At 39.0% G+C, this 27,947-nt stretch overlaps 2 protein-coding genes across 4 annotated transcripts in view; both read left to right on the forward strand.

Moving 5' to 3' along the window:
* Positions 1-10,075, forward strand: part of mical2b (microtubule associated monooxygenase, calponin and LIM domain containing 2b) — a 64,469-nt gene extending 54,394 nt beyond the window's left edge. For 2 of the 3 annotated variants that reach the window (XM_053505408.1, XM_053505409.1), the window contains exons 31-37: positions 718-1,549; positions 1,651-1,736; positions 4,056-4,142; positions 4,241-4,334; positions 6,877-6,976; positions 7,547-7,620; positions 8,894-10,075. In XM_053505408.1, coding sequence (XP_053361383.1) covers positions 718-1,549; positions 1,651-1,736; positions 4,056-4,142; positions 4,241-4,334; positions 6,877-6,976; positions 7,547-7,620; positions 8,894-9,078 — 1,458 coding nt within the window. In that variant the 3' untranslated portion in view covers positions 9,079-10,075. The remainder of the gene's footprint in view (positions 1-717; positions 1,550-1,650; positions 1,737-4,055; positions 4,143-4,240; positions 4,335-6,876; positions 6,977-7,546; positions 7,621-8,893) is intronic. The other variant, XM_053505410.1, reaches the window with a different exon arrangement.
* Positions 10,076-12,855: 2,780 nt separating this feature from the next.
* Positions 12,856-27,871, forward strand: parvaa (parvin, alpha a). Its single transcript, XM_053506338.1, has 13 exons — positions 12,856-13,168; positions 18,188-18,277; positions 18,675-18,745; positions 19,612-19,714; positions 20,710-20,850; positions 20,945-21,060; positions 22,489-22,547; positions 22,871-22,890; positions 23,943-24,004; positions 24,084-24,152; positions 24,775-24,876; positions 26,012-26,084; positions 27,258-27,871. Exons 1-13 carry the CDS (start codon positions 13,039-13,041, stop codon positions 27,332-27,334), a joined length of 1,113 nt encoding a protein of 370 aa, XP_053362313.1. The 5' UTR covers positions 12,856-13,038; the 3' UTR covers positions 27,335-27,871.
* Positions 27,872-27,947: the final 76 nt, after the last annotated feature.

Consider the following 27,947-nt stretch of genomic DNA (forward strand, 5'->3'; position numbering starts at 1 on the left):
TATAAATAAAATATTTTTTTTTAAATATAAGTAATTTGGCATTAGGACATTTTTTTATTATTTAAATGAATAAAATCACATTTTGAAATAGTATTTCTAGTGTCATGACCTTTTGAAATAAATTTTATAAAATGTTTTTTAACTTGGTTATTATTTTTTTATATATTTAAAAAAAAATTGTTGCAAAAACGGACATGTGAACATGCTAAATTTAGCAATATTATGACAATTTTCAAACTTAAAAATCAAGTCAAAGTGAACAAATCAATGACTTGAGTAAAAGTAGTGATCTACGTACTGTAGAAGTCGTCCATTTACATTTTTTATTCAAATAAAAGTTAAGTTAACTTAATATTCCTACTTAAAATACTAAGCACCATTGTGATTATGTAATGCAACACCATGCAGAAATATAGTAAAGTAAAAGTACTGATATTTTCAGTAGGATGTAGTGGAGTAAAATTAAAAAGTATTATTTGTCAATTAATCTACTCAAGTAAGGTACAAATACCGGGAATACAGTAACAAAGTAAATGTACTTCCACCTCGTGTAATGTTACCCTTATTAGTACGCCAAATTATAAAATAACTTGTGTGCCTTGATATGTAATATACCAGTATAATGTTATTATTGGCCAGCTAATTGCGCTTAAATATTGTGCTGTGAGTTTGTGCCGTACTGAATCTGGATTTTTGTGTTCTGCCTATTTGTCCCAGCGGAAACACGAACATCACGCTGCAGACTCGCTCTACCCGCTACAGGAGGAACCGTCTCATGACAAATCGTCTCATGTTGAGATTCCGCATTATCGCACTCACGGGACTTCACCCATCCCCAAATCTAACACTGCACAGCAACTCGCTGCCTCCACACCCGGACCACACCAGCACGGCACGGTCAGCCCGAAGAGGAAGCTCATTCTGTCCACGTCTGAGAAGGAGAGGCTCCTGAATTGGGATCTGTCCACTCCTGGAACATATTCCTCCACGGCTGCAGCCATAGATAAAGCAGAAAGGTACAGCGCCAGACCCGGAAACTCGCAGAAACCTCAGACCGTTCCAGAACCTCAACCAGAGCCGGATCCCGCCCCTGCCGAACCTGAGCCCAGCCCTCCTCCCTCAGGCTTCCAGATGTGGGCCAGCGTGCTGAGGAGATCCTTCTCCGGAGCAGCGAACAACCCCAAAGTTATCAGGAGAAACCGCCCTCGCCGTGCCAGGCCGCTTTCAGAGGGCTCCTTCGGCTTCAACTTCCTGTTCAGCGGCTCTGCTCAGAACCAGGAGGAGGAAATGAGGAAGCGCTCTAGAGCAGATCGATCAGGAAGCCGGAGCGAAACGGAAGGCAGGAGCGAGATCACGGCCATGTTGGAACAGGTGACGCTCAGCAACAAGCCGTCCGGGGCTTCCAAAGATGACATGGCCTCCCTGCCGCCAAGGAAGCTGAACTTCTTCTCCTCGATGAGGCTGAAGAGGAACGAAGGGGGAAACGGGAGCAAGACGGACCACCAGGCAAAGGACATCTGGAACATTCTGTCCAAATTCAGGAACAACGGTGCGACCAAGGAATAGATGTTTTATTTATTATACTTTTATTTATTTTTTTAATTATGGTTATTTGTTTGCAATATATTTATTTGTACCATATTTCCGTAGCACCGTCACAACAGCAGCAGCAGCAACAGCAAGAGCAGGAGGACTGTTCATCCAGTGAGGAAGACCAGAAATCTGTCACACAATGGGTAAAAGAAGAAATAAACTCTCCTCCTACTTTAACCTGCCATATATACAGTAATAATTAGAGAGACCAGGAGAGAGTAAAGACCAGCCTTGCCCTCTGTATGCACAAGCGAGGTTTATTTCCGTAATGCGGCAGAATATCTGAAAAGCAGCCGAGGAATGAATATATCCATATTGTATCCATAGTTAAAGGACGCCATGCATTCACTCCAGTGAATAGCTTTTCTGTTTGCTTTTTCTGTTTTCCTCGACCAGCGTTCAGGAGAACTACAGATCCAAAGAGATCCTGACTCTCTTTCACCGCTCAGACTCGCACTACTGAGACGAGACCCGGAAATTGTTTGTTAATCTTAAATTAGTATGGAACGAATAATGACTTTTTAAAAAAATTTCCATCCTGACACAAAATACGTGCAATTCAAAGCAGATTCGTTTTTTTTCCCCCCGCAGTGTTGTATAAAAAATTGTTTTGAGTAAGTAGCAGCACTACAGAAAAAAAAAATGATTCTATAAATGGCCAAATTGGAACCAAACAAATTACTGTTACCATCTTGATTATTTTGCACTAGAATTATGCTTTTTATTCCTCTTTTAGCACATCAATATGTCAGTGATTACATCGTTTTATTAATTACAGTAAAGGTGACCCACTTGATGTAGATGTTCGACAAATTAATTTCTTTAAACAACAGTGCCTTTCAGACTTGAGTGCCCTAAAACAGTGAGAGACCTCCGAACAAACTAAATGAACCAGTATTGTATTTTGATTAGAGAACATCTATGTACAGTCTATTATTCACAATCATGCGTTCTGTTCATAGGTGTAGTGCTGCAGAAGTGCAACGGAACGACGCCGCGCGCCTTTTTGCCAACACATGAAGAAAAAGAATAAGCGGTAGAATATTTGATTCAGGGTCAAAACAAAGGGGGCGTTCAAGTCAAACCGGGACCTTTGATTGTGCAGAATAACAGAACACAGTTCTGAGAGTAATAACTCCCTTTATTTCTCTACATAATCTCCTGCTACACTAATGCACTTATCCCAGTGTTTCACTAGTGCTTGGATACCATCAAGGTAGAAAGTTTTCTCAGTCTGCCGGGGCCACGATCGGACTGCCTGTGCCTGTTTCGCGTCTGAAACGCCGGCCTCCCAGGAACTCCTTTAATAGCAAAAACATGTGGAAATCGCTTGAAGCGAGGTCAGGACCATGGAATTGGTGGTAATAAATGATTGTGTGTACAGTTCACACAGATAGATGAATCTCTTCTACAAGAAAAGGATCAGTTTCCAGAAACGACTGCTGTGGCGTCGGCCAGGATGTGTAAAAAGCAGCGTTCAAACGTTTTTTACTGCGGATAAGGGTCTCGTCACCATACTGTGTTTAAAGTCAATAGCTTATGCCTTCGTTCACCTGAAATTTCATCAGTCCCAGTTTGACTTGAACACCTCTTGTAAATTTCATTGACATCACATTTGACATTCTTGAAGATAATCATGGACAAAAATGTAGATTTTTCCATACGTTTGGGTTGCAAATAAATACAAAATAATAATAAGACACATTTTTCTTCTGAGGTTAATTGATTTAAACAGTTCTAGTGATGTTATTCGGACAAACCAGTGATGAGAGACTCAACTCAACTCAAACCCAACTCAACTTTATTGGTATAGCACTTTAACAACAAGAATGCCCCAAAGTGCTTGACGTAAATAATAAAATAATATAAGAAGACGGTTAATTAAAATCACATCACACACACATCTAATCAAACACGGTATATAAAATCAACACCCCATGTTGGTTTAAACGCCAGAGAAAACGGAAGTAAATACAGAAGTATTACAAAGTAATAAAGCTCAACTAGTTTAAAAAAACAGGATTTAAAAAACTAAAAGAACAATAAGGCTGTTAAATGTTTTGCTCTTGCCTCTTTGTTCTTATTCGAAACGCTGCGGACGAATATGCAATGTCTAATATCACGCATCATCCAAACTGCGAGTGCGCCCCCTCCTGGGGGTTATAGAGATTAGGGACTTGAGCAGCGGAGAAATATTATGCAAAACATATAATATGGAATATATAACATATGGAAATTAATTAATTGATATGAACATTGCTAATGTTACCAATAAACGTTCTTAAGAAAGTTTATCATTAGGATTGGATTATGTGCCGCATCAACATGAACAAGAATTCAACAGTGTTGGTAAAACTTAAGTTCCAACAAAACCGCTACAGTGATGTCGGTCATTATTTAACAGACAGAAGGAGTTTACCCGACTTTTTATGCTCATCCATCTATTTTTATGTTGCTTCTAGTCCGAATCAGGTCACTCTGAGAGACGGAGAAAGCATGAAGTCATGCAAACCAAGCGAGAGCAGCTGAAACGACTTCACAGGGCTCAGGTACGATCAGGAACACACATGCTCATGACCACCTTTGATTTTGCTTTGAGTGTTCTGTAGCTCTAACAGTGTGTGTTTGTGATGGTGTGTGTGTGTAGCTGATCCAGAGGCAGCTAGAGGAGGTCGAGGAGAAGCAAAGAGCTCTGGAAGAGAAGGGAGTAGCGCTGGAGAAGGTCCTCAGAGGAGAAAGCGGTAAAATTTACCTTCATCATGTGCTGCAGTTGTGAATAAACTGTAAACCTAGCTGGTTGTACTGTAGGGTTGATCACTTGTAGGAAATTCATGTTGACTTCAAATGATTAAAACGATCAAAGAAACAAGAAAAACAAACAAAAAAACATCTGTCATGAGCAAAGATGCTCATTTTGATGAATGCTTGTGTTGTTTGAGATGATGTAACCAGTGTGTAGTCGTTTCCCCTTAACCGCAGGTCTAACCTCAGAGGATCTTCATCATCGTCTAATCTGCCGCGGGAAACACGCATTCGAACCGTCATTTACAGAATCCAGATCCGAATTCGGATCCTCCAAAACGGTCCCACGAGCCGTAGTCTTCTTGTTCTCATGTCCAGCGTTTCAAGAACACGCTGCAGATCCGCCACAACCCTGACCAGAAAAAAAAACGCTTCATAAAGATGAATGTATGAATGAATATGTAACCTACAAAAAATGAAAAATGTATCTAAATGCGAAATATGCCGTCTTTGTATAGCAGCGTATTCATCCTTAATGTATCATTTCAGCCGACGGCGACCCTGAAGTTACCTTCCTTTCTTCACTAATTCTTGTTAATTCAATGCTCATTCAAAAACGGACTATGGCTAATTCAAAGGAGTCGGTTTGAGGAATGCGGGCTTACAAGACTGAACCGTTCGAATCTGGAGCGCTTGAATGCCGAGGCCTACACGCAGCCTTGGCGCTGTTGGTCCATTGTGAGAGCACTACTTTTTTGTGGCTTTTCTTCGACTGAAAAAAAAAAAAGAACGCAAGGTCGTTACGTGAAGTTGTTGGGGGGAAAAAAAAAGGTTCACAGTGAACGGCAAACGTTTTTCCTTCTCGTCTTTCATCTGGTCGCTTCGCGGCCGTGCCGTATTAGCCGTCCTCATCCCCAATCTGCGTCTCGGCGTGAGAGGTTTTTTGTAAGAGGGTCGAAATTAGCCATTCAAATAATAGCGATTTGCATTCAAACCAAATAGCCACTTAGAGCGTAAATTATGTTGAAATGACTGCAGAGGTAATGGGTCCTGTAAATAGCCTGGAAAGGCAGAAAAGTGCTCCAAAATGGTCTGACGTTTCATTATTTTGGCGAATGTTTATATACGTGAGGGTTATTAAAGCCCCACCATTCTTCCGGATGAAAAAAAAAAAAAAAAAGGGAACAGTGCCTGGATGGATAATGAGTTTATAATCACAGGCCTGAAAGTCAGCGTGTGTTATTTGCGTTTGTGTAAATTGAATTTTAACATCTTGGAAGGGTGGAAAATCTTCTTAAGAAATCCTTTATGATGTTTGTTAACCACTCCTGCATGCCTTGTGGAGGTTCTGAGATTGTTCTGAGCTCTATACATCTCCGAGGTGACATGTTCACTTAAACGAGTCACGTGACTGTTTGTTTAAGGGCTCTTGGAAGAGATGCAGATGGATTCAACCGGTGGCTAGACTTAAAGGAGCGTCTTTGAGCAGATGTCCCGACTGAGCGCAGGCGCTGGACAGTGGGGAATAAGTGCAGAGTCGAATGATGAACTCCGGCCGCTATTGTCCTTAGTGCTTTCTCATCTGTGTAGATCATTGTATCTGCTGAAAGAGCCGAGGGATTGGGGAGTTGAATGGCTTTATTGTTTGCGACATAAACAGTCTGTAATAAATGGAAAGACGAGGTGGTGGACAGTGCGCTCGCTTTGGACGGGAAATTGTCACTATAAGAATCAAACAATTTTACATTGTATAAACTTTTGTGGGTTAATAACGCACTTCTTTATGTGTAGAAAGCACTTTTTGTACCTTAAAGCACTTTTTGAGACGCTCGATAAGAGCGTCTGCCAAATGCCTAAATGTAAATGTGTAATAAATGCATTCTAGTGAAATCTTGGTTTCTAAGTGTAGCTTGTATTGTGTGAAAAAAAAATTAAAAGTTCGAGAATATGGTCATTAATTGTATAGTGTTTATTTTTTATTATTGAGTTTGTTTTTTTTTCAGATGTACTTTACTGTACGGGTAGTTTCTAAATAACGGACCTTCGAGTTACGAATTTCCGGACAGACCGCGGATCTACGAGCATTTATAGATGCGAACAAATCATGGAAGTAGCTCACGTGTATTGTACAAAACAAAAAAAAAGCACTGCACTAGATCTGGCATCCGGAATTCCCCTCGCAATTTAAAGTCGCAGAGACAATACTGTTATGCAACAGTATGACGTGTGAGATTCATGTTCTTAGGCGCAGTTATGGTTTTTGCCCACATGATGGCAGTGTGGGGAAGGAGAATATTTAGTCCAATCAAGTGGATTGATATGCTTTACATTGTATATATTTGTGTACAAGACTCACTTTTTCGGACTTAAGAACAAATCCGACTTATAAACATGCTCCCATGAAACGAAACTCGTTTGTAAGTCAGGGACTACCTGTACTTAACTTACCATTCTTTTTTTTTTATTTTTTATTAATGCTTATTTTTGTTCAATCTTTCTTCTTTTGGAGACCCATCTGATTTGATATGTTTTGTGCTACAGAGGAAACGTCAGTAGATGAAGCCGAACTGCTGCAAACGTGGTTTAAACTCGTCTTGGACAAGAACAAGCTGACCAGATATGAATCAGAGCTCATGATCTTGTAAGAACCCGTGCTGTGTATAGGAAATGGGCGCAGATCTATATCTGTGTGTGCAAGGATATCATATTTAAAAGTCACATATAAACTCCAAAATATGTAAACTAATGGCCCAGCTGTAAGACAACTTGTATACAGTGTTCCGGCTCAAACTGGAGTACCATAAATATAACTTATTACTACCTTGATACAAATATAAGTGAAGCAAAAACTTTTATTTTGTAGTCATTCTCCGTAGCTCATTTTTGTTTACATGCAACATAAATATCCAGTTATGTGATTTCCGATTATGCCTCTCTACTGAGGGTCACATGATTACTGACATCTTTAGAGGAAACGTAATACTAAGTTGTAGTATAATAATAAGGAGGTCCGGTTGGTACTTTTGGAAAAGACAGATATTCAAATTGTGGAGAGAATAGGAGGAGAAGAAGACTTTAGACTACAAATGTCTTAGAATGACTAAAACTTTATTTTGGATTATTATTATTATTATTATTATTATTATTATTTAACAGTAAGATGCGAGTCTGAGGTTGGTGTCTAATGCGTGAACATGTCTGTGTCATGCAGTGCTCAGGAGCTGGAGCTGGAGGACAGACAGAGTCAGCTGCAGCAGGATCTCAGATGCAGGATGGCCACTGAAGGTGAGGGCACCAAGTCTCACCTCCCGGGTCTGAATCCTTTGCAGCTCATCAACAATCTAAAAACTTATGATCAAGCCATTATTCTACTGTGTGTATGTAGTATATTCACACTATATGATGCCATCCTGCCGTTGTGGCTGCCCACGATTGACCTCGGTCGGATACAGACAGCAGACCTGTGACAGACCTACGAGTCATAATGTTGCGCCCCACACAGACAAGCTGTGAATCAGTACTGTACGTGTCACAGCGAGACCTCCCGCTAAGCCATGATCCCAGCGTATCCACTGTGAATGTGTAGCAACTCGTATAAAAATGTGTAAAAGTGAGAAATGGGCTTTAATACACTTTAAGACTTACTGAGAGCCGGACTGTGGGATGTCATGGCAACGCACTGCGCTCTATCCAGCGGTGGGAACTAAATTAATTTAAAAATGAATTCAGTAACCACCCGCCATCCCATAGCCTCGCACCTAGACTGAATCCCAGCTGTTCAGATAATGAGTTCAAATAATGTGATATTACTTATTGTGAGACTAAATCACAATAAAGGCCAAATAATACTGTCAATAACACTACAGATTTTTTCTTTAATGTCTTTCCATATACACTCCCGCTCAAAATTTTGGGATCAATTTCTAACTCCATGGTCGTTTTTAGGTTTTATTTCTTTCTACACTGTAAAACAATGCTGAAGGCGTCCAAATAAGCAATAATCTCCTTTAAACTGTCGATATTGATTTGAGATTGCTGGTTGTTAATTGGTGATTTCTGAGGCTGGTGACTCTAAATTAACTTCTTTCCTGGGAAGATCTTCATGAGAGACAGATTCATCATGGTGCTTGATAGGTTTTGTAAATGCACTTGACACAATACTGTACTTGCAAGTACTGTACCAGAACAACTGACCTCCACCTTGACTGTTATCCTTGTTGTTCCTAGATAATAATCTAATTCCATGTGTGTTATTTCACAGTTTTGAAATCCCCAGTATTGCTGTAGAATGTCAAGAAAAAATCACTAAACAAAAACAAAGAAATGACAAGTGATCCAATCTTTTAAGCAGTAGTGCATATGACACACACAATATTGTAAACTTTTAATTGATAATCTGATGAAGGATTTTTTTTTCAATACCGTTTGGCCCAAAATAAATAATCCAAATCAAAGAAGCACAGCATAAAATATATATATATATATATATATATATAGATAGATAGATATAGATAGATAGATAATCTACATTAAATGTCACTCTGATCCTGTTTTGCAGACTGTAAGAAGAGCGCGGCGGAGCTGGCGGAGGAACAGGCCCTGCTGGACGAGGTGATGAAGGTGGTGGAGGAAAGAGATCGGCTGGTGAGCCTGCTCGAGGAACAACGGCTTCAGGAGAAAGCCGAGGACCGCGACCTCGAGAGCCTCATCCTCTCCAAGAGATACCAGTTTCACTGGGCATGACCCACACACACTTGACCACACACACTTGAACGTATAGAGAGACGAGAACGAGATGAATGCTGATTTAGGATAAACACAAACTTGACTAAGAAGGGAAATATTCTAGCACTTGTGAAAGCTTTACATGTATAAGGATTACTCCTCAATCACTAATCTTAAACCACACACAGATCCTAGATCTGCAATATGCATAAAAAAAAATCCGCATCCACTTGCTGTAAAGATTTTACGTGTCGTTTCACGTTATATCTCCATGCAGAATGACGTCAGCAGCCTTCCCGAACTCCGACTGAACCCCCTGCTGCATCACTGCTGATTTTTTTTTTAAGAAAAGAAAAACGTGCCTCAGCTTAAGCCGTAAAAAAAAAAAAAATTACTTATCGGGTAGATTTACTTACAGTCGGCTTCATTTCCAGCGAGTCACAGCCTTAACACTTGTGTAACACTGAAAAAAGAAGAAAAAAAATGCATGTAACACTGAAACACTACAACTGCCTACTACTGTGTTTGTGAATAAGTGCACTCACGAGGGTGTATTACTGCTGTACGGTAACGTTAAAGCTCTGATTTTGTTAGCGTGAACGTAAAAGTTTAACCGTTGGAACATGTTTCATGTTAGCGACATTAACGTTGTGTTCTGTTTGTCATGTCCTGTAATCTGTCCTGTGTTTAATTTATGATTGAGACGGCCCGACGAGGCATGGATTGATTTGATTTAATTTAATTTAATAAAGACAGCAAACACTGTTTGCTGATGGATATTTTAAAAGTGTGTCTAGTTCTATATTCTATAGCATCGATTAAATGTGGAAGGTGTGCAGACCCGAAAAGATGCGAGTGTATAAGTTCAGAATATATGGGAAACCAGAAAACATGGAAGGACCTCCACATGGAAAGCGAGAGAACTTGAATGCAACCCAAGATCAAGACTGAACCAGAAGCCTACACACTGCAACATTACCGTGCCATGGTGCTTAACTATTCGATTAATGATAATCTCTACATTAGGCTTTATTTAGTTAGTCGGTTTACAGTTAGAGTTAATGTTGTGAAACGAGTTACTTCCTGTTTTCCCTTGTTGACAGTGCCTGGTTTCCTTAGAAACCTCAAAATGTAAAGTTTTCCATTAACACTGGAGACTCCTTCCATAGGTGCGTCTCCTCACAGTAAACTCCCCCCACATTCGTTTGTTAATGAACAGTCGGTCTAAACATCAGGATCCAGGGACCGAAAATGTCCGAACGTTCAGAATATTATCATGTGTTTCCGACCCTTTTTTATTTTTTTGCCTTTTTCTGCCAGCATATATGACGAACAAAATAAAAGACAAAATATCTGTTATTTTACAATCTAATTCAATTTTAGTTTATTTCCATAGCGCTTTAAACAATTGTCATTGTCGCAAGGCAGCTTTAAACAATCAAAATAACTATTTAAGTTTGTATGGAATTTAAATGTGTATGAATCAAAATGATCAGATAGTCCTTGATGAGCAAGCCGAGGGCGATAGTGGCAAGGAAAAACTCCCTGAGATGGTAATGGGGAGAAACCTTGAGAGGAACCAGACTCAACAGGAAACCCATCCTCATTTGGGTGAGACAGAGAGCAGGGATTGATCTGCATTCATACTGTGTGTTAGGTGGCAGGCAGTTCAGCTATAACAGTTGATGTTAATTGATGTTAATATGGAGTCCAGGTAGTTATTGTAGCTTCATAGGAAATTCCAGTCCTGAAATATTGAGCAACTGCATCCAAGTCAAGTCCTCAGAGAAACAGCTGTCAACATCAGTCGAGGCCAGAACCCCAGACAGCGGACGCATCCCAAAGAGACACACGGGGCATCCATGGGGCAAATCTCCAACCAGAACAGATCTCCAACACATGGAGCACCAGGATGGGTCAGACAGGTCAAGAGGGAGTCTGGATCACTGGCAGCTCAGGAATGACGTGTTGCTCGACCGAGAGGGAGGGAGAGGGGAGAGAAAAGAGGAGAGATAACAGTTGGTATTGTCACAGTCGCATAATGAATAAAGTGAATGTATATTTAGTGTAGAGTGCAAGCAGGGACTTCTCCTTGTATATTCTGGGTCTAGTCAGGACTCTCACTGCTGAGGAGTCAATGACTTCTTCAGTGTTCACTTAAGTAAAAGGTTAAACAATTAAGGGCTTAAGAATGCTATGGTTAGCTGTTAACAGTTAGGTGCTAACTGCTAAATGCTAGTAACTAACCTAGCCTTTTGAGGAGCTAATGAAGGGCTTGGCTACCCTGGTCTTATTTACTGTAGCTCCTTAAAATGGGGCTCAGAGAACAGCAGAACATGGCGGAGCTGAGCATTGAGACAGAGAGGAGACCATTGGTATATAAGGTCACAATAGTGAGCAATCTTATCTTTTTTGTTTTTTGGTGTGTGTTCAAGCATACTGGAGACTAATCTGAGATTATAAGAAAAAGTAATTAAAAAAAATTGAATAAAGCACATTTAAAGCAACACAGTTGGCCAAAGTCCTGTACAATCCTAAAGCTTGTGCAGACATAGAAGAGACTATAAAACCAGACAATAACAATCAAGTCGAATCCAATAAAAAAAAAACTAAGGTCTGCCCTTATTGCATAAAATAAGTAATTAAAACAAATTACTGAATAATAAAGAAACCAATAAAGACAATATTAACTATTTCTCAGACTGTATTAAATGCTGAAGTGTATAAAAAGGTCTTTAGGTGAGAATTAAAAATAAAATAAATAAAGGTCTGCCTGATGTACAGGAGCAGCTCATTCATAGAGTTTAGGGGCGCAATATCCCTGACTCTTCAACATAGATTTACGAACTGTAAGTAAAAGCTGATCCCCAGACCCGAGAGGCCGTGCTGGACAGTGCGGCGTTAAAACGACAGAAATATACGGTGGTGCAAGATTATTCAGGGCTTTGTAGGTGATTAACCAGACCTTGAACTTGACCATGAACTGTACAGCGAGTCTGTGTAGGGATGCCAGGACAGGAGTTAGGTTTTCCTGCTTACGTGTTCCAAGCGTTTTGGACCAAGTGCAACCGTGCAGGAGAGGCCTGACCAACACCAATATAGAGGACATCGCAATAATCAAGCCGACTTGAAATAAAAGTGTTTATAATGTTTTTGAGATCTTTTTTGTTAAAAAGAAGCAAAATCACCAGCTTTGTTAAAATACCATGTGCTAAAGTACTTACTCTAGGAAAGGGGTGGTTAGGGTGTTGGACTGCTGATCAGGAGGTCCCTGGTTCGAGACCCAATGCCCATATACAGTACAACCACGTGTTGAGCTGGATTTGGCCTGTTTTTAATGTTAATTGTTTTTCAAGATGATGATACAGTATTGATTTTATGACATAAAATGTGTTATATATACATAAAATACATCCTGGTCTGAAATATGAAAGTATTACAAATCACCTACATATGTTGAAAAGGGGTGCCAATAGTTTTGAAGACACTGGAATCGATGATGTGCCAATACTTTTGAGACAAACTATGCAACATCCATATTAAAAAATAAAAAAATGAATTAAAATAATTTATTAATTCTACACTTGGTGCATGTTTTGTCGTAAAGTCGGCCGTAAAGCGGAGTGCTTTTTTCTTTTAAGACACCAACCGTTTTCGGTGTAACAGCGCATCCCTATGGAGACCCAATTCCCGCGAGAAAAGGTTTTTCATGAAACGTTGCATTCGGGAGCGCGAGACGGACTTTGCAAAAAGTGGGCGGTGCAACCAGAAGTCAGGCGAATCCATTGGGGAAAGTCTAAAGGGGGGGAGGGGGAGGGAGAGTCCATGTTCCCGAGGGCAGGACTGAATATCTGGAATTCCATTTCCGTTCCAGGGATTTTTCACAAATCCTACGAGAGCGACAGGAAGAGATCGAGAGATTTAAAACGAGTTTTGGTTGTTTTGTTGTTGGTGTTTTTTTTTTAGACGCACCGTGGAATGATGGCGTCCTCTCCGCAGAAGTCTCCGTCCTCCCCGACTCCTCTGTCCCCGAGCTTCAGGAAGAAAGATGAGACTTTCCTCGGAAAACTCGGAGGAACTTTGGCTAGAAGGAAAAAGGCAAAAGAAGGTAAAAAGTTTGAACTGTAAAAAAAACAAACAAACAAAACAACAACAAGAAGAACTAACTAACTAGCAGGTTCAGCTCCCAGTCAGACTGGGTTCCTCCCTACTGTGGGGTTTAGTGTTTAGAGTCCTGGAGCTGAAACACAGCGAGTACAGACTCGTTCCTGCTATCTTCATTTAACATCACGTTAAATACACCAGAAACACAACCTGCAGATACACACGTGAAATAAAGTCTAAAAGAAAACAGTTTGCTTAAATGGTGTTGTTGCTAAAAACTGTCTCACCTACAGTAAATGAAAAAGTGAATTTTCAGACAGGATCATATAACATAACTTTTTTTATAACACTTAATACTTTTTATCTGCAGATCAGGTTTTTTTTTTTTTGGTAAATATGCTACACGTTTATATTTTTATTTCATGCCCTTTTATGTCTGTAGTGTCAGTTACTTTTTAAAATTTAAATCTTTCAACTGTCTTAACTGTCATTCAGATGAAACTTGGCCGGTTTAGATTTCACCAGAAAAAAAAACATAAACCTGAAAAAGTTTGTTATAAGTGTAAAATGCATAATTGTTAAGATATTGCAATATGAATCTGACACGGTTACGGACACTACAGATGCTACAGACTTCCCTTCATTTGTTTTGGAAAAAAATCTTGCACGAAATGCTTTGATTTAAGCAACAAATGTTTACAGGTTATATGCTTCTAGAAGCTTACACCAATTTTAGTATCAATACTCGTAAATAAGAAATGTGAATAATACAAAAAAAAAAAAGTATTATTGCTTAAAGTGAGACAGTATAACGCTGAAAAATGGCTATTTTTGTGTCACATCACCCTCATGATTTGGGGCACAAATCGTCTCCAAAACGGCTGAAGTTAGCAACATCCTAAAGCAACTTAGCAAACTTCCATGTTGCATAAACTTCAGAAGTAGCTTCTTTGGCTCACACACGTTTTCTGTATTATATGCATAAAAAACTTTAACATAAAAAAAACACTTATACTGTTTTTATTATACATGTATATCACCACTAACAATACTAATAACATTTATTATTGTTGCTGCTGAACCTGACACACCGGAGAGCAACTAATTGCTGGAACAGGTGGATGGATGGATGAATGGATGGGTGGGTATGTGGGGAGTGAATGAATAAACGAGTGGATGGATGGAGGAGGGGGGAGGAGATAATGGGTGAACGCATAGATGAGCAGGTAGTCAATGAATGAGTGAAGGGATAGATGGGGAAAAAAACAGACTAGACAGTGACTGGTTGGAATCTTGGATGAATCAACAGACGGATGGGTAGGTAGACGAATAAAGAGAAGAACAACAAATGCAAAGATGGATGGACATGACGTCACCTGTTACCGTTAAGAGCTACTGATAGAGGTGGAAGGATAGAGAGTTAATTACAAATGTGTAAATATACTTTTACTCGCTGAATGTACAGATGGACGAGCAGGTGCTGAGTGAACAAGTGAATGGATGAACAAATAGATGAGTAGGTAGTGAGTGGACAGCTGAGAAGAGAAAGAGATGACTGGATGGAGAGGTAGATGGATGGACAGATGTTCAAATGCATGTATTAAAAAACCAACAGATAGATAGACAGACGAGCGAACAGACAAATGGATGGCAAGATGGGCAGACTGATGGATGGGTGGCAGGATGCATGACGTGACGTCACCTTGACTGTTAAGACCGACCTATACAGGTAGGAGAATACACATCTACTAATCCACATTTACTCACTGAATGAACAGATGGACAGGCTGGAGGAGGATGGATGAGTTATTGGATGAATGTGCAGGTGGACAGGTGGAAAGATGGACAGATGTATGTATTAAAGAACCAACAAATGAATGGATAGATGAATGAACAGGCAAATGGATGGGTTATGGGAAACATGAACATACTTTTTGATTGAATGGCTGGATGTGCAGGTGGAGAGCCTGGAGGGGGTGGATGAACGGATGGAAAAGTGGAGAAGAGAAAGTGGTTGGATGAGGTAATGGATAGATGGGTATGTAGTAAATGGATGGATGGATAAACAGACAGGAGACGAGTGAATGGATGGATGTTTGGATGATATTTGAACGGATGGAAAAAACAGACTTTAAAAAGTGACTTGTTGGAATCTTGGCAGATGGGCAAATGGATGGATAGGTAGGCAAACAAATGAACAGAAAGTTAGATGGATGGATGGAATGATGGGCATTCCATGAGCGCAGTGCATCACTACACTGTAAAGCCGTTTTTACTTTGCGTGTTGCTCTGCTTTAAACACTTTCGCAAATCATCTCGAGTATGAGCTCCAGCACACTCATGAGGAGTGTAAGGAGTGTTTGCGGTGTGTCGTAACCATGTAGGGTAAAGCTGAGCGTACTGTACAGACGATGATTCAGAGCTCAGGCTTTACACAGAACAGCTGTTCATTTACACCACTCCTGTGTACTGCTTTAAGGAAACGTCTTCTCGAGCAACATGTTCAGAAATCATTTGGAGAATCCCAAACTTTTAGCAAAGAAATAAATAAATAAGACTGTTATAGAGTGTAAGGTATATTTAAAACACTTTTTGGGATTCTTTAACCATCCAGAAGACAGAGATGTAGCTGAGAAGTCAGGAATCATTAAGACAACATTACAGATATATGCGCTTAAAGGACTCTCTGATTAAATTAGAGAAATGTTGCTGATGTTTAGGGTATTTTCACCCTTGGCACGATGTGATTCGTACAAACCTGCCCAGGAACGATTGGCTTCACCTCCCTTCTCTCCGCTCCCTCGCTGGACAGCATTCACGTCATTTTGGAGCTCCGTACTCGGGATTATCGCGTGCTACACCCACGGAGATTTCGGAGGAGACCGACAGCACAAATAAAGTCGATTCGATCCGTGCCCGAGTACGCCGTATCTCTTTCTAAAGACTACCTTTTAGAGCGGACACGGGTACGGGTCCCGAATGCGGAACGATTGTGTTCACGCTGATTAAAAACGAACCTGTCAAGTGTTCTCGTAAACAATCCAGGGTACATTTATTTCCACTACCTTAACTACTAAGCTACCCATGGCGCTAATGTGAAAACCTTCTTTAAATCAACAGCCAAACAAATCTTGCTTTAGCGGTTCTTCTTAAGCTCCGGCCCACTCGTCCTTTAATTAAAGGTCCTGTATTTCATTAATTTAACATAAGTATTTATTATTTACTATGTATAATCTAGTCCGTTGTATTTTCTAAATCACTGCATCATGTTGTTTTGAGATTTTTTTTTTATTTTATTCTTTTGTTTTTTTACAAACTCCATCGTTTCCTGTTTTTTAATTTTTTTTTAACTCCGCCCTGTCGATGTAACTGTGAAAGCCACAACATCATCTGTTTGTTGGAGCTGCTAAAGGAACTCTTTTTTTTTTTTTCTCAGATCCGTGTTTTGTTTTTTTTTTTATAAAAATTTACTACAATGTTTTATTACAATACAGTCGAGCTGCTCGAGTTGTCGTCACGGGACGTCACTCTGTCGTCATGACAACAACCCGCGCCTCACGCATGCATTCTTCCCCCAGTCTCAGAGCGAACTTTGTGTTAATGGTGTTGATTGCGAGGTTGTCGTGCTCGCCAGGATGGAGTCTTGCGATCCAGCACAGGATGTTCGCTCCGTAGACATCACTATTGGAGGTGGGGTGTGCAGGAATGCATGCTGGGTCGTGGCGGGGGTGAAAGGCGCACGGCACAGTGTTACTGGCAGGAAGCTGCTGTCAACACCCGGCTTAAAATAGTGACGTTAATAATGCGGAGAGCTGCTTTCCTTTGAGTGAAGCTCATTTAGTGTATAGTAGGCGAATGAGAAGGGCGTGGCATTTCTAAAAATCCACTATTTAATATTGATTATAAGGAGTTACACACACACACGAATGGGTGTTTTTAACATGATGATTGTTCGAGTTTTAATATAACAAATCACACACAAAAAACAGTGCTACCTTTCCTCTTCATTCAGTTTATTCATGCGTGCATCTAATTTTAAATTAGATTTAATCCTAAAATCTGACCAAAAATTATCTCAGTAATATCTGAGTAATATTTATATTTGTTTATTCTTCATCTTAATTGGCGGAAAGACAACAGTTCATGCTAGGTCGAAATAGCGAATATTATTTCTTATTATTTTCCTAATAGATTAAATATTGTACTTTTTCTGTAAATAAACAAATTAATAAAAGGTAAAACCAGTAACAAACTAGTAAACAGTATGACCGGATCTGTTTTCAATTCCGTGAAGTTAGCAAAGATAGAAAAAAGAATTTAGCTAGCATCGTTCATACGGTTTTTACGCTTCTTGTTGTTCCCTGTGCTTCTAAAACCCTTCTTAATACAAGGCAAAAAACAAATAAAATGTACATTTTAACAAAATCAGTATTAGGGGTGTTAATGGTTTATCATGTACACTTAACGAAATTAGGGAAAAAGTGTTGTATAATATTTGTTTTGCATAATATTTCTCACGTGTCTATTGACTATTAATTTCAGCTCAGGTGTTGGACTTGGTTTTTCACAGACTTGTTGTTGTTTTGTTTTTAATTCTGTTTGATTTCATTAATTTGATGTTTTTTATTATTATTATTTTGATTGACTGAGGAAGTTATCATTAATTATTAACGATTAATCAATTGATTATTGATATCAGAAAAATGCACAAAATTAGCAATATGCACTTTTAGTTTCCTTAAGGCAGCACAAAGGGTAGAAAATCAGAATATTTGTAACGAGTGTACAACTTCTAAATAATAATAATAATAATAATTGATTTTCTGCTGTTTGCTCGGGGCAGGATGGACTTGGCCCACATCTTATATGTTCTACACAGTACTAAGCTAAAGTCTATTTTCTTGTTTTAGATTTTGTTTTATATACGGAGGAAAGATGGGGACGGAATAAATTCTGTCAGATATTAAGTGCTATTGAGTTCTAGCATTAATGTTTATTTTTTTTCTTGTCGTGTGTCCTGTAGTGTCGGAGCTGCAGGAGGAGGGCATGAACGCCATAAACCTGCCCCTGAGCCCCACACCGTATGAGCTGCACCCAGAGGACACCATGCTGGGTACGTCTCCTTACTCTGTTTCTCAAGTCATACATTTAAACACATCAGTTTTTTATAGCTGGGTTTTTATGGCAAAAATAAATAATAAATATTACACTAGTATGTTCTTGTTGTAATGTGCTATGGTTTCTAGAACGTCCTCCAGGTGTGTACATGTATTACGCTGCTGTTCGATGTGTCTCAGAGAGCGTACGCTTTAGCCTTCACCCTTTCTGATTGGTAGCTGTTGTGTGACAGTGTAGAGAGGGCTGGCCGGTGAGGGGTATTGACCATAACCAAAAGTAAAGTATTAGCAGGAGGTCCAGTTCCTTGTGATCTGCCTACTGCCTTGGGGACATGATCAAGAGCAACATGCGCACGTTTAACATCCTTTATTTATGCAACTTTCTTCAAACAGAGGAGAACGAGGTTCGCACCATGGTGGACCCCAACTCCAAAAACAACAGCAAACTGCAGGACCTGATGAAGGTAAGGATGAGGAGCAGCTGAGTCGTATTCATCATCGAGCTTTACTGTCTAAGACCACGTTCACATCAACAGCTTGACTCAAGTGGCTCAAATCTTTTTAGGGCTTTGTGAACGCACAAATCTGATGTTTTTTTACTTTCATATGAGTCACTTTCATATGTAGCCCCAGATTATATATATATTCGTTGTTCGGTCATGTGACTTGAATGAGAATGGCCAGATCGAAATCCGTGCAATAATTGAATAATTATTGATTTATTGATTAGAATGAATGAGTGGTTACACAAATATGACGGATTTTATCCCAGACGGCGCGAGCCAAGACGTATCCATGTTCGTACGTGTGCGTTTGTTTTTTTTGTTTTTTCCCCTAATTTTCGCCTAAATTTTTAGTAGTATCCAATTCCTCCCCGTCAATAGGGGGCTCCCACTTTAAGCTACTACTTCCACTCAGTCGTGAGGGCCGAAGACTAACACGTGTTCCCTCCGAACCACGTGACGCCAACTGGCCGCATCTTTTCGAACTGGTGTAACACACTCGGAGGACAGTGCTGTCCGCTGACTAATGTGAGAGCACTAAGTACATCTCATCCCTCCCCTCTGAGAGAGCTCCGCTAATCAGCTCTCTCTAGACCTCTGGCTGTGAGAGGTTACAGCATCACCCAGGGATCGAACTCGCGATCTCCGGATGATAGGACGAGCACTTTACCACTGCGTCACTCGAAGGCAGACAGACCCATTCACGTTAGCGTCAGGGAAAAGTCACTTATAATTGAGAATGTGAACCATCATGACGCGCAAAAAAACAAAACAAAAACAAAGTGGCTTGTAATGTGAACGTAGCCTAAGGATGCTGTTTCACTCAGGTGCTTATCGACTGGATCAACGACGTGCTGGTCGGGGAGCGGATCATCGTCAAGGACCTGGCAGAGGATCTGTACGATGGACAGGTTCTGCAGAAGCTTTTCGGTGAGCATCTTTAGTACCTTAGGAGTGAGCTTCAACGCTGCCGTGATGATCAGTTCAGGTTTCTTTAAGTGTAAAGGAGCGGTTCGTAAATTCCAGGCCCTCTGCAGGCTGCCTCGTGTATTACAATTAAAATGAAACTTAAATGAAAAACTAAAATGATCAGAGTCTAAATAAATACTTAAACATAAATCGACTTCATACAATGAAAGGCCTGACCTGATTTATTTATTGATTCCTCATAAAGTAAATCGAATTGAAATTAAAAAAAAAAAAGAATTGTGTGTTTGTGTCCTGCTTCAGCTGTTTTCCATTCATTTGCAGAAATCATTCATCCTGAAAATGATTGAACAAATACAACAACAACATATTGTTAGCACCAAAATTATTGGCACCCCTGGTCAGTAAAGAGTACGGTGGTTTGGGGAAAAATTTTGGTTTATTATCTCAATCTTTATAACTTTTTAATATCTCTAACTTTTTTACAGAATTTTTGTACATTCGATACAATAACGTAATAAAGAAATTTAATTAAAGAGAATTGGGATGCACAGGATAAAATAAAGAAGGATGAGAAAAAAAGTTTAAAAAAAAATAAGCATAAGGACACAAATATTGACTAAGTGGAAACATTATATATAAACTAAGCAGAGAAAAAAGTTACTATAAACTTACTAAATGTATTGCTATAATATTATTAATAATATATTAATATAATACACATTATACTTTTTTCCTTTTCCTGAAGTATATTTACAATTTTTTGGCTGACTCTGTAAATATGTGTTTAGAGTATTAACATTATATTGTGATCAGGCGGTTGTTGTTGTTTTTGTTTACTTATAATTAATCGACTTTTGTAAAATGTTCGATTTCTCTCATCCTGATAGTAAAAGGTTAAGCTTGATAATTCCTCACAGTCGCCCTTCATACGCATGCTTTCTCATTTCCATCTCTCTGTCCTCCTCGTTTCTCATCATCTGTATCTGGTCCTGCAGAGAAGCTGGAGGGAGAAAAGCTGAACGTGGCGGAGGTGACGCAGTCAGAGATCGCTCAGAAGCAGAAGCTCCAGACGGTCCTCGAGCGCATCAATGAGGTTCTCAAAGTCCCGAGCAGGAACACCAAGTGGAACGTCGACTGTAAGTTTGTGGGAACGTTCTGGCAGTGAGTGAAGACCATCGCTTTGAGCACACTGTACTGAAGCTATAGCCATGTTCTCTGTTAATGTTTTAGCTGTTCATGCTAAGAGCATGGTGGCCATCCTGCACCTCCTGGTGGCGCTGTCTCAGCACTTCAGAGCTCCCATCCGCCTCCCCGAGCACGTCTCCATTCAGGTGGTGGTGGTTCAGGTACGCAACCTCGAGACAGTGTGGGATATCTGGGACATTTTATTTAATCTGGCAACATTTAGAGATACTGACTGATTGGCTTACTGACTTTTTTCTAAAAAAAAAAAATAATAATACATTTTTAAATTTTTTGTGAAGCTGCTTTGAGACAATGACCATTGTTAAAAGCGTTATATAAATAAAATTGAATTGAATTGAATTAATTACCGACTTACCTACTGACTTCCTGACTTACATATTGACTGACTTACTTACTTCCTTACTGATTGACCCATTGACTTACTGACTTATTGACTTACTGACTCACATACTGACTGATGTACTCGCTGACTGACTTACTTACTGACCTAATTACTGACTTACATACTGATTGACTGACCTACTTGCTTACCAACTTGCTTACATCCTGACCTCATGACTTACTTACATACTAACTAGCACATTGACTTACTTACGGACTTACTTACTGATCAACAGACCTACTTGCTTACTGACTTACTTACATACTAACTCATGACTTACTTACCTACTGTTTTACATATCGACTTACTTACTGACTCACTCATTACTGACTTAATTTCTGACTGATTGACTGACTGACCTACATACTTACTAACTTACAGACTTACTTACTGACTGACTTACTTGTTTACTTAATTACTGACCTACATATTAACTTACTCACTGACTTACTTGTTTACTTACTTACTTACTTACTTTCTGTCTTTCTTTTTTGATCCCGAGGGAAATTCCAGATGTTAGGCAGCAGTAGAGACAGTAACACACAAGCACACTGTATATCTTACATATAGTCAGTATACACATATGTGAGACCTGACCAGGGGTTACTAGTGCAATGGCAGGAAAAGCAAGTTAAGAAAAAAGGAACATTTCAGCTACAGTATTTCAGCTGGAGTGTTATCCAATACTTTTTGCAGGAGCTCTGATGCATATATTAGGTTGTTAAAGAAATCATAACATATGGGACCTTTAACAGTCCGAGTGTCTGTAACACTATGTGGACGGCTAACATTATAAAAATTACAACAGACATCACGTGCCAACTTTTTTACTATTGTGTTCGTGTCTCTGGTTAGAGAGACATGTGTCCTGTCCCAGCTCCGCCTTTTCGGCCGTGTCGAGCAGGATGTGACCTCCTAAGCGCAATAATTTCTCATGCAGTAAACGATCTATACGCTGTTAGTGAACTTGTGTAACGGACGCAGTGTGTTATATTGTGTACATGACGAGTTCTAGTTCTACTTCTAGTCTGTAACTTTTATTTCATGTTTATATGTTTATTTCTGCCAGAGTGACCGGGTGTCGTCCACAGGGTGACACGTTTATGAGACAGTCCAGATGTTTCCTGTCTAACCTCAGAGCTTTGTTCAGTAATGAGTGTGTGCATGTGTGTGTTTTTCCTGTCAGAAACGGGAGGGAATCCTGCAGTCTCGTCAGATTCAGGAGGAAATCACGGGCAACACAGAGTGAGTCTTTCAGCTTCACTACGCTGGTGTTATTGCACACTTTAATGCCATCTACATCCTTCAGAGTATGTGCGTGTGTGTTTTGAGGTGGGGGTGATTGGGAAAGGTTTCTACACACACTGATCAATCAGTTGTGAATGAGAAACTAAAGTCACAATTAAACACTTTTGTTTGTACTGTTATAAGTAAATTAATCAACATTAGGAAACTAATCAACAACTGATCCCTTACACTATAGCTGCGAATATTTTTTCTCACTCATATTTTTCGATTTTTGTGCTTTATTATGATTTTATTCTCCTCTTTCTTTGCCTTTTTTACAGGGCGTTATCCGGCAGACACGGTACGTTTAATGTGAATGTATAAACTTTAATGATTTTAGTCACTTTTTTGCATTAAGTTTCTACAAGTAACTTAACTGGCACAGTTACTTAACTGGTCCTAAAAAAGCCGTCCCAAGTATTAGTTGATTAACGCTAAGTGAGTAGATTTTTTTTCTTTTAAGCATTGTGATTTTCTTAATTAAATAGCACTAATGTCTACTGTCAGATCTGTCTTAAGCATCTATATTGTTCCTGCAGGATTTAAAATATAAAAACTACTGAGGTATTTAATAAGTATTGAAATGCTGTGTATTTTTTAAATGTCATATCTTGTACAAATTAAGGTCAATTCAGTTTTTTTTTTCAAGCATGTTTGATAGCTGAAGCTGACCAAAGTGCTGTATAGCTAAGACACAACATCTAACATAACGAGACACTCAACATACAGTCGGTCAAAACATAAAGCAAAACCTAGGTGTAGTGTCTGTTACCTTTTTGAATGCAAACCTTTCAACGATCGTAACTGTCATTCAGATGAAACTTGGCCAATTAAGATTTTACATGAAAAGACAAACCTAAAAAAAGTGTATTATAAGTTTAAAATGCAAAATTGGTAAGATATTGCAACATGAATTTGACAGGGTTACGGACACTACAGATTTATTTTTATTTAAAATCCTTTAATCTAAGCAACAATTGTTTACAGGTTTTATTCTTCTAGAAGCTTACACAAATTTTAGTATCAATACTTAAAAAGAAATATGAATAATTTACATTTAAATTAGATGTTTAAAGTGAGACAGTATAACGCTGAAAAATGACCATTTTTGGGGCACATATAAAATCATATCTCTAAAACAGCTGAAGTTAGATTAAATTTTGAACTTAAATTTTTTTGGGAAGCAAGAAGTACTTCAGAAGTTTGTCTGTTTATTTGTACTTTTACTTAAATTGTAATGTAAATTGTCAGTACAGCCTCTAACACTGACACTGAGTATAGTTGCAGTCCTATCTCCCTCTATATATACGTAGGTGTTTCTTTAAATTAACACCTCTCTCTCTCTCTCTGCAGAGCGTGATGCGTTCGACACTCTGTTCGATCACGCCCCTGACAAACTCAGCGTGGTGAAGAAGGTAAAGCATCACGCACATGCGTTTTGTAAATCGATGGCCAGAAATCCATTCTGATTTCACTGAGCTGATTTTTGTACAGACTCTCATCACGTTCGTCAACAAACACCTGAACAAGCTGAACCTGGAGGTGGCTGAGCTGGACACGCAGGTACTAAGATGAGACTACGCAGAAGTCATTTTAAACACACTTTGACACACTTACTGTTATCTAGTCCCTTGTTTTTTTTGTTTGTTAAAAAAGCTGTTACCTGTAAATTTAAATCATGTTTTTATTAAGTACTTGGTATCGGTATCGGCGAGTGGAAGTACTTGTGTTCCAAAAAAGTGGTATCGGTGCATCCCTACTGTAAAGGCGAGAGTGTGTGTGCGCGCGCGCATAATTTGACACAGTGCTCCACACTAACGCACACACACAGCGCCTGCGTGCAAGACTGAACAGAAAGACTTATCTGTCGGGATTTTATTTTTACTTTTTTTAAAGGTAAAGTGCAGGTTAATTTGTTTTATTTTTACTTTATATTTTGTATTAATTATTATATAAAAATAAAATATATTTTTGGGCTTTAGAACAAATAATTTGAGTTTCCATTATTTCTTATGGGAAAATTTCATTTGGTTTACGAGTGTTTTGAAATATGAGCCCGCTTCTGGAACAAATTATGCTTGTAATCCGAGGTTCCACTGTGTGTGTGTGTGTTTATATATATATATATATATATATATATATATATATAAAATATGTGTGTGTGTGTGTGTGCGCATGTGTTCAGTTTGCAGATGGAGTGTACCTGGTGCTTCTGATGGGACTCCTAGAGGGATACTTCATAGCGCTCTACAATTTCTTCCTCACTCCTGAAAACTTTGAGCAAAAGGTGTGAATTTGCGTTACTACATTTCAATGTTTAGAGTCTAGGCCACATTTATATTTGTTTGTTGCTAACAAGTTAAAAATATTCCACTAGCACCCTTTTCTGACCAGCCACCATTTTTCAGAACAAACTAGAAATTAACGTAAGTCACATGAATGTTAAAAAAGGAAGAGAGGTTCGCTAGCTATTTTATCTAAAGATTTATGCCGTTCAGTGTGCAGGCAACACATCTTCTTTGGAAGACTTGTAAATTTTTAAGTCAGTTCAGAGTTGACGAGGCTCGTTATCAAAAATATCTAAATACGAAGTCATTTAATTTGAATTCATCTAGCAGGAGCATTTACACAAGAAATGTGGCATTCTTAAAGTTCTCGCTGGTTAGGTTAAAACTGTTTGTGTCTGAGTTACTGTGATTTTGTATACAGATCATGCTATCAAATTTATAATAATCGTTTCACATTTTTATGAAAGCTTTGTGTCATCATAATGCCATGAAAGAGGGCGATCAAAAAAAACCAATGCATACATTATGATGAATAAAAGAGTTTTGGACTGTTTACAGTTAAATTTAACAAAATGAGGTGTAAGGTTTCTGGGTTGTACCTTTCCAGTTTTATGTTTGTAATTTCTGTAACCTATGACGATGGATTACGTGCGTATGAACGGATGATGCGGTGCAGTGTTGCATCTCTCTCTCTCTCTCTCCGGGGCACGGTGCTGTCCCGAGGCCCGGCCTCAGTGCCAGCGTGTTCGGATTCGCATCCAACACGTCACGCCAAGAGCGCACCGAGCAGCAGGGCACGGCTCTAATCTGCCTCTGCACAGGAAATGGAAGAGTGACACGGAGATTAGCGTCCAGCTGGAGACGGAGAGAATGTGAGACAGCTGGAGAGCGCATTTTAAAGGACAAGTCAAGAGAGGAATCCAGTGGAAATAAACAAGCCTAAAGGCACGCAGATATTTACAGGAGAAAAATGGCTTTTTAATAGAAATTTACTGTTGTGTTATTTTTACTAACCAGACTATTAAGTTGTTATTGATTGATTGATCCAGTCGCACTGATTCACTGACTTAAACTTTTTTCTTTGTGAATGATCTGGGTCTGTGTCGATGTTGTTGTTGTGTGTCTCTCTTCCAGGTCCATAACGTATCCTTCGCCTTCGAGCTGATGCAGGATGGAGGGCTGGAAAGACCCAAACCCAGACCAGAGGGTAAACCCAGACCTCTCATTCAGTCATTAAATATTCACCATGACTCGTAACTATTCATAGCTGGGAGTCTAAGGAGCCGATTGGTCACACTGTCCTGGAGGGAGGGATGCCATGCTTTCACTCCCACATTAATCATAGCCAAACTGACCATTCACAGGCACCTGTAATCTCATGCAAGCGGAAGGGATGGATAGCGCTTTCCTTCGAGTTGACACATCAACGGGTCACAAAACCCAACATTTCTTGAAACAAAAAAAACACTTCTGTTTTAAAAAACCCAGAATTTGTTGAAACCCAACATTGGCAGCAAAAAAGTTTTTTTGAAACCCAAAACATTTTTTAAAACGCAAAAATGTGCGTTGAAACCCAACAACAAAATTTTTTTTAAAACCCAACAACGCTTTACGAACAAAATTTTTTTGAAACCCAACAACGCTTTACGAATAAATTTTTTTTTCGAAACTCAACATTTACGAACAAACATTTTTTTTAAAAAAAACAACGTTTATGAACAAACTTCTTTTTAAAACAAAACGTTTACTAACAAACTTTTTTTTGAAACCTAACGTTTTACAAACCAAGATTTTTTTGAAACACAACAATGTTTACAAACAAACATTTTTTTGAAACCCAACAACGTTTACGAACAAACATCTTTTTAAAACCCAACAACGTTTACGAACAAACATCTTTTTGAAACACAACAATGTTTACAAACAAACAATTTTTTGAAACTCAACAACATTTTACGAACAAACATCTTTTTGAAATCCAACAACGTTTATGAACCAAAAATTTTTTGAAACCCAACGACTTTTCTTGAAATGCAAGAAAGTTTCTCCAAATCCAACGACGATTTTGAAACACAACAATGTTTACCAGGAGGCAACAACATTTACGAAAGACAAAAGCGTTACATAAAACACAACAACGTTTTTGTTGTTGTTCTGTTTCGAGATTGTTGTCACAACCTTTTCAGAAACACAAAAACTTTCCCTGAAACGTCTCTTGAAACACAAAAAGTTAGTTCACTATACCAGGCCCTCAGCGGCCCTATACAGGATAAGCACTATACAAGATTAATGAATAAATGAACATTACTTAAGATCTTACCTTTTTTATTTTAAAAAAGATATTATATAACCTACAGTAGTCATGGTTTTCTTCTCTCAGATATCGTGAACTGTGACCTGAAGTCGACTCTGCGCGTTCTCTACAACCTCTTCACCCGATATAGACACGTGGACTGATGAGACACACTGACGTGCCTTAGGGTTCACGGGGCCCCTTTGGGAAAATCAGCACTACAGGGGATTTATCGTGGACGTGTTGTGTTGTTGAGACCACTGTGTTATGATGTGTGTGTTTGTGTGTGGACCGTAAGCTATCCAATAGCTTTACAACCAGCAGTTGTTCTGTTTTTTTGGGTGGGAGATCGATCATGGACAATCATGTGCCGGCTTTCTTCTTCTACATGAGAACGGTTGAGCAAATGTTTGTGTCTTTTAATCCGAGAAACATTTCAGATCCTTTGTTTTCCTTATTGCTTTATTTCACAAAGCTAACTGATCTGCAGAATAATTCTAGCATTAGTGAACCATCGTTTAAGCTCCAGAGTCTATCCAGATCAAATGTACGTTTGCTCGTTTTTTTTGTTTGTTGTTGTTCTGTCAATGTAGATATTTGTGCAGGTAGTTCATCTGTAAATCTGTCATCTTTATTAATCCGAGTACTGGGATAAACTTGATCATATTTGACTGAATAAATAAACAAATTAATTCATCTTCTTTTTTTTTTTTCTTGTCTCAGTTTTTTTTTTTTTTTTAAGATTTATCCATTTTTTTCCACATGAGAAAAAAAATA

This window comes from Clarias gariepinus, chromosome 10 (genome assembly GCF_024256425.1).
Source record: "Clarias gariepinus isolate MV-2021 ecotype Netherlands chromosome 10, CGAR_prim_01v2, whole genome shotgun sequence".
NCBI lineage: Eukaryota > Metazoa > Chordata > Actinopteri > Siluriformes > Clariidae > Clarias > Clarias gariepinus.